The sequence below is a fragment of the Necator americanus genome, chromosome I (assembly GCF_031761385.1).
Source record: "Necator americanus strain Aroian chromosome I, whole genome shotgun sequence".
Classification (NCBI taxonomy): domain Eukaryota; kingdom Metazoa; phylum Nematoda; class Chromadorea; order Rhabditida; family Ancylostomatidae; genus Necator; species Necator americanus.
In genome coordinates this window covers 9942188-9953949 of record NC_087371.1, presented here as the reverse complement: position 1 = coordinate 9953949, position 11762 = coordinate 9942188, and the positions used below count along the sequence as shown (strand labels likewise).

At 41.8% G+C, this 11762-nt stretch overlaps 2 protein-coding genes across 3 annotated transcripts in view; one reads left to right on the top strand and one right to left on the bottom strand.

Annotated features, from left to right (window-relative positions):
- Window positions 1–302: 302 nt before the first annotated feature.
- Window positions 303–3723, top strand: RB195_005026 (uncharacterized protein; the record flags this gene model as incomplete). Its single annotated transcript, XM_064177301.1, has 10 exons — window positions 303–394; window positions 479–590; window positions 1050–1138; window positions 1318–1474; window positions 2200–2335; window positions 2400–2559; window positions 3062–3149; window positions 3221–3311; window positions 3410–3480; window positions 3544–3723. The coding sequence occupies 10 exons, from the start codon at window positions 303–305 to the stop codon at window positions 3721–3723; spliced, it is 1176 nt and encodes a 391-aa protein (XP_064034426.1).
- A 1949-nt stretch (window positions 3724–5672) lies between these two features.
- RB195_005025 (uncharacterized protein) overlaps window positions 5673–11762 on the bottom strand; it is a gene marked incomplete at both ends in the record, with an annotated part of 43543 nt that continues 37453 nt past the window's right edge. Inside the window, 19 exons of one of the 2 annotated variants that reach the window (XM_064177299.1) lie at window positions 5673–5825; window positions 6147–6239; window positions 6596–6683; window positions 6750–6867; window positions 6931–7022; window positions 7078–7288; window positions 7369–7522; window positions 7580–7742; window positions 7804–7883; window positions 8985–9158; window positions 9276–9419; window positions 9477–9573; window positions 9632–9717; window positions 9775–9870; window positions 9932–10038; window positions 10104–10233; window positions 10333–10452; window positions 11409–11523; window positions 11620–11693. In XM_064177299.1, coding sequence (XP_064034424.1) covers window positions 5673–5825; window positions 6147–6239; window positions 6596–6683; window positions 6750–6867; window positions 6931–7022; window positions 7078–7288; window positions 7369–7522; window positions 7580–7742; window positions 7804–7883; window positions 8985–9158; window positions 9276–9419; window positions 9477–9573; window positions 9632–9717; window positions 9775–9870; window positions 9932–10038; window positions 10104–10233; window positions 10333–10452; window positions 11409–11523; window positions 11620–11693 — 2295 coding nt within the window. The remainder of the gene's footprint in view (window positions 5826–6146; window positions 6240–6595; window positions 6684–6749; window positions 6868–6930; window positions 7023–7077; window positions 7289–7368; window positions 7523–7579; window positions 7743–7803; window positions 7884–8984; window positions 9159–9275; window positions 9420–9476; window positions 9574–9631; window positions 9718–9774; window positions 9871–9931; window positions 10039–10103; window positions 10234–10332; window positions 10453–11408; window positions 11524–11619; window positions 11694–11762) is intronic. The other variant, XM_064177300.1, reaches the window with a different exon arrangement.

The window sequence follows — 11762 nt, the reverse complement described above, 5'->3', positions numbered from 1 at the left end:
CCAGCCAACCAGTACATTCCACAGGTATGTGACAGGTGCTGTTGTTTCTAAATTGGTGAAAACTTGGATGATTTCGATGTTTAGTAGGAAAATGTGTGTAGAGAACAGCTACATGATTTCGTTCAATTTTCGAATTGAAAAAAGACTACCTTGGATTCTTGCAATTTCATTCCAAGCAAAAGTGCGATTTCCTCTGCAGAGTACGCCACCACAGCAGGCACTGCCTCCGCTTTTTCATTATCTTATCGCTTTTTAGAGACTGTTCTTCGCACTGCACCATCTCGAAACTTTACTAGTCGGCTATGTGGCCTAAATTGACAGCTAAAAAACCAACGAATACTGACTTCATACCGGTAGAGAGGTCTGAGAGAGGAGATGATCTTGGTGAGGAAAGGTGAGACTTTTATTCGGGTCATTACTACTTTTACTGTCTCTTTTAATACCAGACTAAAATTCACAAAAACTGCATTTTCTGCAGGCATCAATTTCTACACCGGCTGGCGAATATTGTAGCTGTTCTCACGCATTGTCTTCTCGTGGCTAGCATCATTTTACTGCTTGTGAAACTATCTTCTACGTCCGACAACACGGTACGTGCTGAAAGATCTTTGCGTTTTCTTAGTTTGATATGTTTTCCACTTATTGAAACATAATTTCTTCCCTGTTCTGTCCCTATCGAACGGGCATAGCGGTTGTCCGAGCACAAATAAATATCGTTGGATCAAGGCAGGATGATTCACAGTGCAGTTGCGTAAGCGGCTACGCTCGAAGCGGCGCGGTGAAGCTAGCGGCTGTAATCAAGGTGGGACCATCTCGAAATGCAGTGTTTTGTGGTGCTAACAGGGGTCTTCAACCGATCCTACCCGTTACGCTCCACCGCAGCGCTTCGAGCGCAGCTGCTTACGCAAGTGCCCGTGCTTCATGTCGTTTTGATCCTATTCTTGCACCTACCGTATATACGTCCTGATACTCACAATAATCAATTTCTCTCGAACCTCTCATCAATCTGTAATTCTTCAAACTACAATGAATAAATATTTTTGTGACAGGATTACGAAGCGGAAAACTCCTACCTCCCAGAGATATTTGAATTCTCTGAAACAAGATATGCTGCTATGTTTGAAGAATTCATTCAGAGGTAAGCCATTTTGTACATATTTCGTCTTCACTTATCCGTGAAATATCGATCTCGTAAAAAACTTGATGGAGCAAAAATGTTTTCATAGTTTTTCTCCAAGAAAACAAGCTTCTGCAGAGCTCGGACTTACTGCTTTTGGTTATATGTTACGAAAATGATGTTAAGCATTATATTTTCAGTTACAACAAGGTTTACGCCGACGAGAACGAGAAGAACTTCCGTTTCACAGTGTTCGTGAAAAATGTGGTGTATTTTGAAGAGGAAGAGAGAAATCATCCTGGTTTGGACCTTGACGTTACAAGATTTGCAGACTGGACTGAGGAGGAAATGAGAAAGGTACACTAGTTGCGGTAAATGGTTGTTGTGGAGGAGGAGAGGAGAATGGGAAGAGGTGGGAGGAGGGCTCTGCTACAATTGAACTGTACCTTTGAAAGCAAAAACGTCTATAGATCACACAAACCGTTCCTAAGTGACAAACGACTTTCCCATTCGGGAAAAAACTTCCCATTTGGGCAGTTCATCAATTGACAGGTCATCGCTGTGAACGAATAGCTGAGTCAGCCAAGGCCCTAAACCTAAGCATTATTCTTAGAGGATCTATGACCTGTAGGCTGAAGCCACTAAGAGAAAAAAGGATGGCAAAACTGAAACCACTAGTACTTTAACCTCATCAAACTCTCGAAACTGGATTGCTGGAAGTGATTAGCTAAGTTATATGATGTAGTACTTCCAACAGCACCGAACATAGTCCGAGTGATGGCTTCTCCGCAATCCGCGCTTGACAGTTAAGAACAACTTTTGCGCCCCAGTAACAATTTGCGCGGCAAGTGCAGATGGAGTGCAGTGTGCAGTTCAATTAGAGCAGTGTTGAGTGCCCCCAACTACATTATACCCCACAAGTTGAACCTTGAAGCATATCATGTGCTTAAACTTGTTAATGTCCATAATATATGATAACCTATAATCCTGAGTACATATTAGTGGTAATTTTTGCCCTTCAAAGATATTTGACCACGTAACTTATCTACCTAACCAAACTGTTGCAAGAAAATGATTTTCAGTTCCTCTCAAGTGATCTGAGAGAAGTAAATAACGAAGAACATGGATCCGAAGGAACAGAACCATATGAAGAAGTGCAAAGACCAGTGTCAGTTGATTGGGTCAGTGCAGGGAAGGTCATCGATGTGAAAGATCAAGGTGCACTTTTTATTCATGCGGGCGACTCCTGGATTTACTCTGAACACTTTTTCTATGTTTTTAGGACAATGTGGTTCGTGCTGGGCATTTGCTACAGTTGCATCTGTGGAAGCCGCCTATGCTATCAAAACTGGTCAGTTGACAAGACTTAGTGAACAGGAGTTGGTGGATTGTGATTCTAGAAACAATGGATGCAATGGTGGATACAGACCCTATGCTATGAGGTGAACAATCCAATTTACGATACAGTCTGCTCATGAAAATATTGACTCATGGTGCGATCACGTGTACATCAATATTACGTGCGAAGTAGTGCGTTTACGGACAGCGCTACGTATAGTTGGGTCAAAACAACATGAAGCACGGATAATTACGTTAGTGACCGCGCTCGGAAGCGGTCGAGACAGTGGTTGGAATCGAGGTGGGACCATGGCGAACTGCGCAGGCGAGTGGCAGCAGTGAGGGTCCTTACGCGATCCAAACCGCCGCGCTCCACCGCTCCGCTTCGAGCGCAGCCGCTTGCGCAAATGTCAGTGCTTCATGTCGTATTGACCCGAGTATAGCTGCACCACCGCTCAGATGCCTACGGTGCATCGAACGGAAGAAACACGCAGAAGACAGTGTGACGCCATTGGGAATTTCTCGCTGGGTTGTATTGTTGGACAGCACCTCCCCTCCACCTCCGTCCTGATACAGTGGAGCGCACTACAATACTAGACATTTCAGATTTGTTCAAGAGCATGGTTTGATGAAGGAAACCGAATATCCGTACTGTGGCACCGATCAGAACGCTTGCCGATTGAAGAACACTACAGTACGAATGGGAATACATTCAGAAGAACAGGCATACTGGAATGTTTTTGTAACATTAAGAACGAGGTTTAGGAGCGCGTTTACATCCATAGTTACCGTACTCTTTCAAGCAATGAAGACGCTGTAGCCGACTGGATTGCTGCCAACGGTCCAGTTACTTTTGGTAAGAGAAGTTGCACTTAGTTCTGATTCTTTTTTAAATGTCTCTTTACCTTAATAATCAAGTTATAATATCTATCTTTACATAATAAAGAATGTCAGGAATGAACGTGACGAAATCCTTATATAGCTATCGCAGCGGCATTTTCTCACCATCGAAGGAAGACTGTGAGGTAGAACAAATCCGCTTGGTCGACCTTTAATGAAGTGATGTACAAAGTTTGAAACATTTCCAGCAGCATTCGCTAGGATCACATGCTTTGACATTCGTTGGCTACGGTACAGAAGGCGGCCAACCGTACTGGCTTGTGAAAAACTCGTGGGGTTCACGATGGGGACAGAATGGATATTTCAAGATGGCACGAGGAGGAAACATATGTGGTGCAGCAAATAACGTTGTAGGTCCCATGTTGTAGTAGATTTTTAAGTTCTAATGCAGTTGTTGACGTTTCGGTTATTAAAATAAAGCTAGTAGCAAGTTTGCAATGAGAATTTCCAACCAGTTCTTCAAATATAAATAAAGCTGTAGGCTACATTCTCAAATTCTTAGTGGAATTTGAGGAAAATCGCCATTGTGTCTCAGTTTCTCGATGAAATTGGCTGTGGTTTCATCGAGAAGGTGTGGCAATGGTACCTTAAGTTCATTTGCACTCAATCATATGCAGCTACATACAATTCTATATCATAAGGCATTTGTAATCTTTTTGATAGATTAATATTCTCGCATTTTCTGCTATGTTGCTCTTATTCTACTTTGGTTGGGTTTCATATTTAAATCAGTTCATTACAAAAAAAAAAAAAAAAAAACTTGTCTTGACCTTCTTTGAACGATTCTATTATAAGTGTCGCCGCAAAATGAAGTGAGCATGTAGAGATAAGACTTGAAAAATACGGCCAAACGCACATTCTGCTTAACTCTTTTGTATTTAGTGCTACTTGTGCATCTGATCTGAAATTGATGACGACTATTAAAAGTAAAATAGTAGCGCAAAAGTTTGACCTTTCTTGAATCTTAACTAATGACTGCCACTTTAGATAATTATTGTGAAAAAAGGAGCTAAAATTGTTAATACTCTTCTAACACATGGTCTGGATGGCGCATTTGAGAGAATATATGGAAAAAAAATCTAATTGGGTAGATGGGGCGCTCAGTGGCGCCCTTATTTCTGGAAGAAGCAAATAACTGAATCGATCGGGTCCCTAAGACTTGAGCAGTAGTCTTATAGGATCTATGACATGTAAGTCTAAAGTTACAGCGAGAAAAAAAAAACTAAGATAGAGGGTTCACAAATAAGTTCGCCATTCAGCACCTCCCCAACTACATTTTCCCCGATATGTTACATATGTTCTCACTTCCATGCTCTAATGATGGCGTCGATCGACAGCGGAACGTTAACCGTATATAGAGAGTGCTAACGATCTTATCTCTTGGTTCACATAGAATAGTAGCATCACAAAATGAGCAGCGGCTCACTTTGAAACATCTATGATCAACATCATTCAAATATAAACTATTAGCCATTTTTATGAACAAACGTCTATCAACATGACGATCAAAACATTAGAGATGCTAACGTACGTAATAGCTTCAAGGGTAAAGCCTATTTAAAGTATGTATTATTATATCGTCCTATCCTTTGAGGGGATGGGAGCTGTTGGTGGACGGCTTAACACAATCACAAACTGGTAACCGGATACCGAAAATGGGGCTTTTTCACATAAAATCTATCATCAAATATTGATAACAAGATACAATTTAAAAAAAAAAAAAACATCAATACAATAACGACTATTATTCAAATCACATACAACGATTCGTCTCGACAAGGCATACTAGTAGTTATTGCTAATTGTCAAAACGTGAATAACTATAAAGTAATAAGAATAAGAAAGAAAATAACATAAGCGCACATAGCGCAGTCAGTTTTGTAGCTTCTTCTATGGTTTTTGGTTGCGTACGAAGCACAGCGATACGCAGCACCACGACGCAACGCTACGTAACAGCACTGCTTTGAGTGAAGATAGAAGCACCAAAATGGACTGTACTTTTGTATCACTACCTCTTTTTATGACGATATTATGTAGTGATTTGACTTTGACTGTGCGCACATAAGAGATCTGATCACAGATTTTCTGGACTTCAAAGATAAAATCAGGAACACATAGAAGTGTGGCAAAGTCGATCTGGCAACAATCGGGAGATATTCCATGCACGGGAAAAAAGAATGGAAACGAAAAAGAAAAAAAAAAACACCGCATAAGTTTGTTGCTTCAAAGAAAAGCTACAAGCTGAGTATATGTCAAAGAATAAGTAGTAGTATGGAGAGAAGGGGAACAGGTGAAGGAAAAGGATGAAGCATATGAATTATTGAGCCGATGGACCACCACCACTGCCTGTAGACGTTTGTACATTTGTGTGATGTTCGGCTGTTTCGCAGTGGGATCGATACTCGGCCTGTGTGCCTACTTTGCAAGAGCACACGTTGCATTCGTAGTGTATTTGCACCAGGGTGAACACCTGAAAAAAAAAACTCCAGATAAATTTTAAGTAGAAATCACCAATTTTGTAGCAAACACTAGAATAGCTATAGTCGGGTGAAAACGACATGAAGTTCAGCGTTGTCACGTAATCGATTGGAAGCGGTGGGGTGGACCGTTACGGTTAGGAGCCAGACGGGACCCTCTCTAGTACCAATCATCGTGACAGTCCCCAATGGTCCCACATCGATCGGAGCCACCAGCTCTGCCGCGCCGCTTCAAGCACAGCCCCTTACGCAACCGCACTGAGCTTCGTGTCGTCTTGACTCGACTATAGAGAGCCGTTCATCGGCGGACACACCGCTTCAGTTCCTTGACAGACGGATCTTTGATGATTCTTCAGGAGAGCCTCTTGTTGGAAGACGTTTGTACAGGATGTGCAAGCCCAACCAACCTTGAAAAGAAATCTTTAGCTGGTGGATGTTGATCTGTGCTTGGAGAGTCAAGCATGGTTAAAAATGTGGATTCATTTGAGCACTGCTATTTAATACAAAAATTAATTTTTTGGCGAGACTGTATGTGTTGAACCGAATAAGCGCAACGCGTCTCCGATAGAACCAGGATAGAGGGAATGCTTATTGAAGAGAGGTAGAGACAGGGCACGCGTTGCGGCAGACGCGTGGCGCCCACGCGGTCTAACATATTCGACGTTGACTACGACAGCAATTCATTTTTTTTTAAACTGTAACGCTACTACTATAATACTAATTACAGATTGAACAGCAATACTTTTTGATCAAATACTCTTACCTCAACCTCTTTCTCGGCCAACGTTTGTGCATCGTTGGAATCCAACTTTTGCCTCAAATCATCCACGCTCAAACCGTCTTGAGTAAAGCTTCAAAAGAATACTTTTTATGTGATTAAATTCTTCGACGAGAAAAAAGTTTTGTTATAAATGTACCGCGAAGAAGAAAGACCGGCAGTGATGTCTGATTTGATGCGTAATTTCACTGTTTCAGGAATTTGAAGCATCGACACAGGTGTGCCAAACATTGCTGGATCATAAACTAGAGGAAGACCTGAAATGTTCCAGAATTTTATTCAGGAAGATTAAACTCCTTTCAAAGGAAAAAAAGTCATACCTCCTGACATTATTCCGTTCATAAAATTGAACGGAAACCCGTTTAAATTAAGACTTGTTATTTGAGCCGGCTGCACTGGAGTTTTATTTGGTCTAAAAATAAGGACGTTTTCTATGGGAATAATTTTGAAAACAGCAAGAATTTTACCTAGTAGTTGGCGGCCGTCTTTCGTTGCCATTCTCACTGGGGAAAGCTGAGGATGGAGTGTCAGCATGTCCGGTATCGCTTCGCAGTTGAGATTTTAGAACGGCAAGATGTTGTAAGGAGAAAAGATGATCCTGCATTGTTACACGTCCGCTGTACTCGACACCGCACATTGTGCAAGAAGTTGAAGTGGAACGCGTGTGCTCTTCTTCTCCTGAAAACCTCTAGGGATTAGAAACATCTTTTTCTTGAAAATAAGAGGAAAAGGACTTTGACTAGTCACATAGACCTTACCACTAGTAGATGCGGTACGAGTTTTTCGTTCCTTTGCACGAGCATTTTGAAACCATACTTGTACCACACGTTTATGGAGACCAATTTCCCGTCCTAACGCTTCACATTCCGTCATTGATGGGGTTTTATAATCGCCAAACACACTTTTCATAACCTATGAACAGCTGTACTCAGACGAAATCACTCATTCCTCACAAATAAGGTGGCTTACATGAACTTGTGTTGGTGTGAGATGTGTACGGTAGCGTTTATTACTGGTAGGCGATCGAGATTGTGTCATGCCAGCACCAAATGAGCTCGGATTTTCCTCAACGAATTCCGAAGGATCATCATCGGATTGTCCCAAGAATGGTGACATTGACAGAGTGTCACGTCTGAATAGCCGAAATTTGCGGAAACGTTACAGTAACGTTAAGTATAAAAGAAATTACTCACTCTTGGGATGCGCTACTAAGATCAAGAACACCAGCCAAGTCTTTGTTTTCGGGCGTTGGCGGAGGGATCAATACCGGCACCTGAATTGATTTTTTCTTAAGGAAAAAACATTTTTTTGAGATGAAAAATTGGGAAAATCAATATTTTCTATTATTGAAAACGTTGACGAGGGAACACAACAACAAAATTTCGCTTTAGTCTGCGTAGCAGTACGCAACAGTGGTCGTAGTCATTCTCAGAAGGCGGTAGTTCTCCCTTTGCCAGCTCGCATGCGCCGTCATTTGTCGTTATTTTGACTGTAGCGCACTGCATTCGCCTTTCGTTATAGCCAGTTCAAAACGATATGAAACTCAGCGCATTTGTGTAAGCGGTGCGGTGGAGCGTACGGTTGCGGTACTCGTGGGGACTTTTGGCAGCATCACTCCTCGCTCCCTGATTGTCCCACCTCAATGCTGACCGCCAGCTTCATCGCGCCGCTTCGAGCGCAGCCGCTTACGCAAGCGCACCGAGCTGCATGTCGTTTTGACACGACTGTAGATGAGCGCGTGTAGCACGTGATTGTACATACTGACAGATGACAGCGGTCAATAAGCGAGTCATAAAGCGGATCGGATCCACTACGAGCATAGATATAGATGAAAGAGGAACTCAGCCAGGTTAGAGCACACTTCGTGTATTTTTGCAGGGATTGGATTGCATAGTAGGGTCAAAGCGACATGAAGCATGGTGCAATTGCGTACGCGGCTTCTTTCGAGGCGGTGAGATGGAGCGTAGCGGTTAGGAGGGTCCCAACTGGGTCCCAACTACTGCCTCCACTGCGCCGTTTCGAGCGCGTTACGCAAATGCACCGTGCTTCGTTTTGACCCGAGCAAATTGCTCTGCGTACTCATTGTCGCACAGTCGAGTCAAAACAACCTGAGGTTTGACGCAGTTGCGTATGCGGTTGCTCTTGAAGCAGCACGGTTGAGCTAGCGCTTGCGATCATAATGGGACCCTCGCCTACTTTACTCGTATATTCGCAGCTTGAGCACAGCCGCTCACGCATCTGCTCTAGGCTTCAGCTCGGTCTGAGCCGACTATAAACGCTGAAGAGCCGTTCCGTCGAACGACACTCTTTCCGTTCAATTTTCATATATTGAAATTGATTTCTATGTATTAATCTGCATTCCAAAAAAAGATACCATGCTCACATCTTCGGCGTTCGGAAGCAGATCGACATCGAGGGGTGTGACAGAATGTTGTTGCGGATGACGTGCAGGAATGTGTTCTTGTAGGGCTTGCTTGCTTCGAAACAGTAATCCACAAAAGGGGCATCGCTTGTGAAACGAAGAAGGCGAAGGGTTTGCGGATTCACACTAAATTGAATTATCTTTGCTAATCAGAAAATTCGGGATCTTTCGGTCAAATTTTTGTTTTTTTTGAATAATTTTGCAAAAGCGGGCGTTAATGGGGCTAACAGTGATGTGACTGACCAGCTTCAGCAATGCTTCTGTGCTTGATTTGCTAGCACCTAAAAGTTTCACAAGATCCGCTGGTTTAGCGTCGTTTATACTAGCAAGTGCAGTCTGTTGGATAAGTTGCGCCTTCTCTTCGTCCGTCAGCGATTCTTCTACTATCTGTAATCACAAAAAATTACTATACTATTTAAAATATCGCTAGGCAAACAACTATACTTTGTTGTCATTAGCCTGAGCGAGGCAGTCGTCCTTATAGCATTTCTTCTGTTGGTGTTGAATTAGTTCATAATAACGTTGGAAGACAAGATTGCACCTGAATATTTTCTAAGCATTTTTTTTTTCAAATGTGTACACCCTCATTAAAATCGTACCGTTTACACTGAAAATTGCAACCGGGAGTTCGCACAAATCGATCCGCATTCTCATGATTCGGCTGGTTCTCGTATATCTTGCGAGCCTAAAATTTTCTCTTACTGCCCTAGGACAGGTTTAATGTGATAAAAATGGGTAATACCTTTTGTCGAGCATTTTGAAACCAGACAACAATTACCCTGGGGCTTAATTGCAATTTTTTGCTAAGTACCTCTAAGTCGTCATCCTTTGGGTATGCCTTAAAATAAGTTACCATGAAATTATGTGTGGAATTGGATGAAGATAAGGGAGGAACCTACCTGTTTGTCAAAAAATTGTTGTAGTGTTCTCAGCTGGTAATCTGTGAACCGAGTTCGATTCGCACGACGTCCTGACGTACTTGTTTGCGACAATTGTGCCATCGGTCCTGTAACTATCACATAGATAATCTAAACACCAGCAGGGAGCTCCTGCGGAGCATAATTCGTTTACCAGGAATCATTCCGGATGGATCCATGAACTGAAAAGGATTCGCATGTTGCATTTGTTGCATCATCGCCTGCAAATTCAACGGTGGTACCGTTGGTGTTTCAGCTGGTTTCGGTGATGGTTCGCGTCTAGACTGCAAAAAAAAAAGTTATATTTACATATAAAATGTACTCGAAGCGTTTGTCAGGTGTGATCCTAACATCAAAAAGTAATTTACAAATCGTGGATTCACCTCCGTATTTGATAGCGGCACAACTTTCGTTTCGCCGGTCTTTTCGTATGTGTCCAAATCGATGCCCATCTGAGGAGGAACACTGAAGTTATACGGAGAATCCTTGTCCCGTTGCCGTTCCTGAAATATAATACTTTGCGAGAGAAAAGAAGTACAAGTTCGACCGTATTTGCTTTTGTTCTCATCTCCGGCTAGAGAGGTTCACCGATGCCGCCAAATCCACGTAACTACAGTAAGTTTTGATTGTCCACGGACAACTATTCCACCGACGAATAAACGTAATAATATCAATCTCAAAAAGTTTAACAAATAGCGATAATGTTTTGTTCCCATGGTAGTAATTCATCACGCGTCGACGCGACAACATCACACCATCTCATTCGTGACGCGCGCGCGTGCCAGCGTAAAGTTCATCACAAACTCTGCATGGTACGGTAATGGATGGATGGATGGAGAGGCGTGGCTAACACGTTATCGTTATGTACAGAATTCAAATATTCCTACACTAGACACAATAAAGGTTTCTTTTAGGTCTGACTTTTGAATTGAAATTTCAAAAAAAACTTTCCCAAATTTGAGTTTCATTTTAAATGATGAACATGGAAGGATATTTTTTGGCGCATTTAGAGGGCTTCAGGAAAAGTGCAACGCTTTTAGAATCCATAAACCAGTTCGTTGCTCGTATCCATCCATGTACACACTATATCAGCCTGACACAACTGTAAATAATACGAAATGTGCGGTCCTAAACCCCTCTCCTAAGATCATGTAAGAGATTCCTGTAAAAAAAAAAACAATCTCGCTTTTTTTCAAGCTCACCCACCTATTTTGAAGCATAATTTTGAATTGAACTGTACATACTCGCAAGATGTACCGTAATCGAATAATTATAGATCAAATTCGAATTTGGTAATTGTTATTGGTAATCATATTTGTACCAATCATATCAATAATAATTCGAAATCCTATTTGTTCTATTTCACAAAAGATGAAAAGATCGCCAATATGTAAATAATTTGCTTTAATTATAGGTTCCATGCAAAAAAAAACGTCCTGTAAAATTTCAAGAATCTCACCTTGAACAGAGTGTTTCTAAACCAATGTTTGATGACTTTCTCAGGTAATCCAGCTTTTATCGACATTTCCTTGATTTGTGACTCGGATGGACTGTTGTTGATGTCAAAATATTGCCTTAAAAAGAAATTTGCTCAAAATGAATGGATCCTTCCAACTAAATAGTCTCTTCTCATTCTATCCATTTATCCGCAATGAGGAATACGTTCTTACCTCAAAATTTTCAGCTGATCGTCGGTGATTCGCGTTCGGGCACGTTTCGCCGGTGAAGATGAAAGCTGTTGCATCTGTGAACAAAAAATGGTAATAGAAGCAAATTAGAGAAAGAATTATGACTGAAATTAATTAAATTAAAT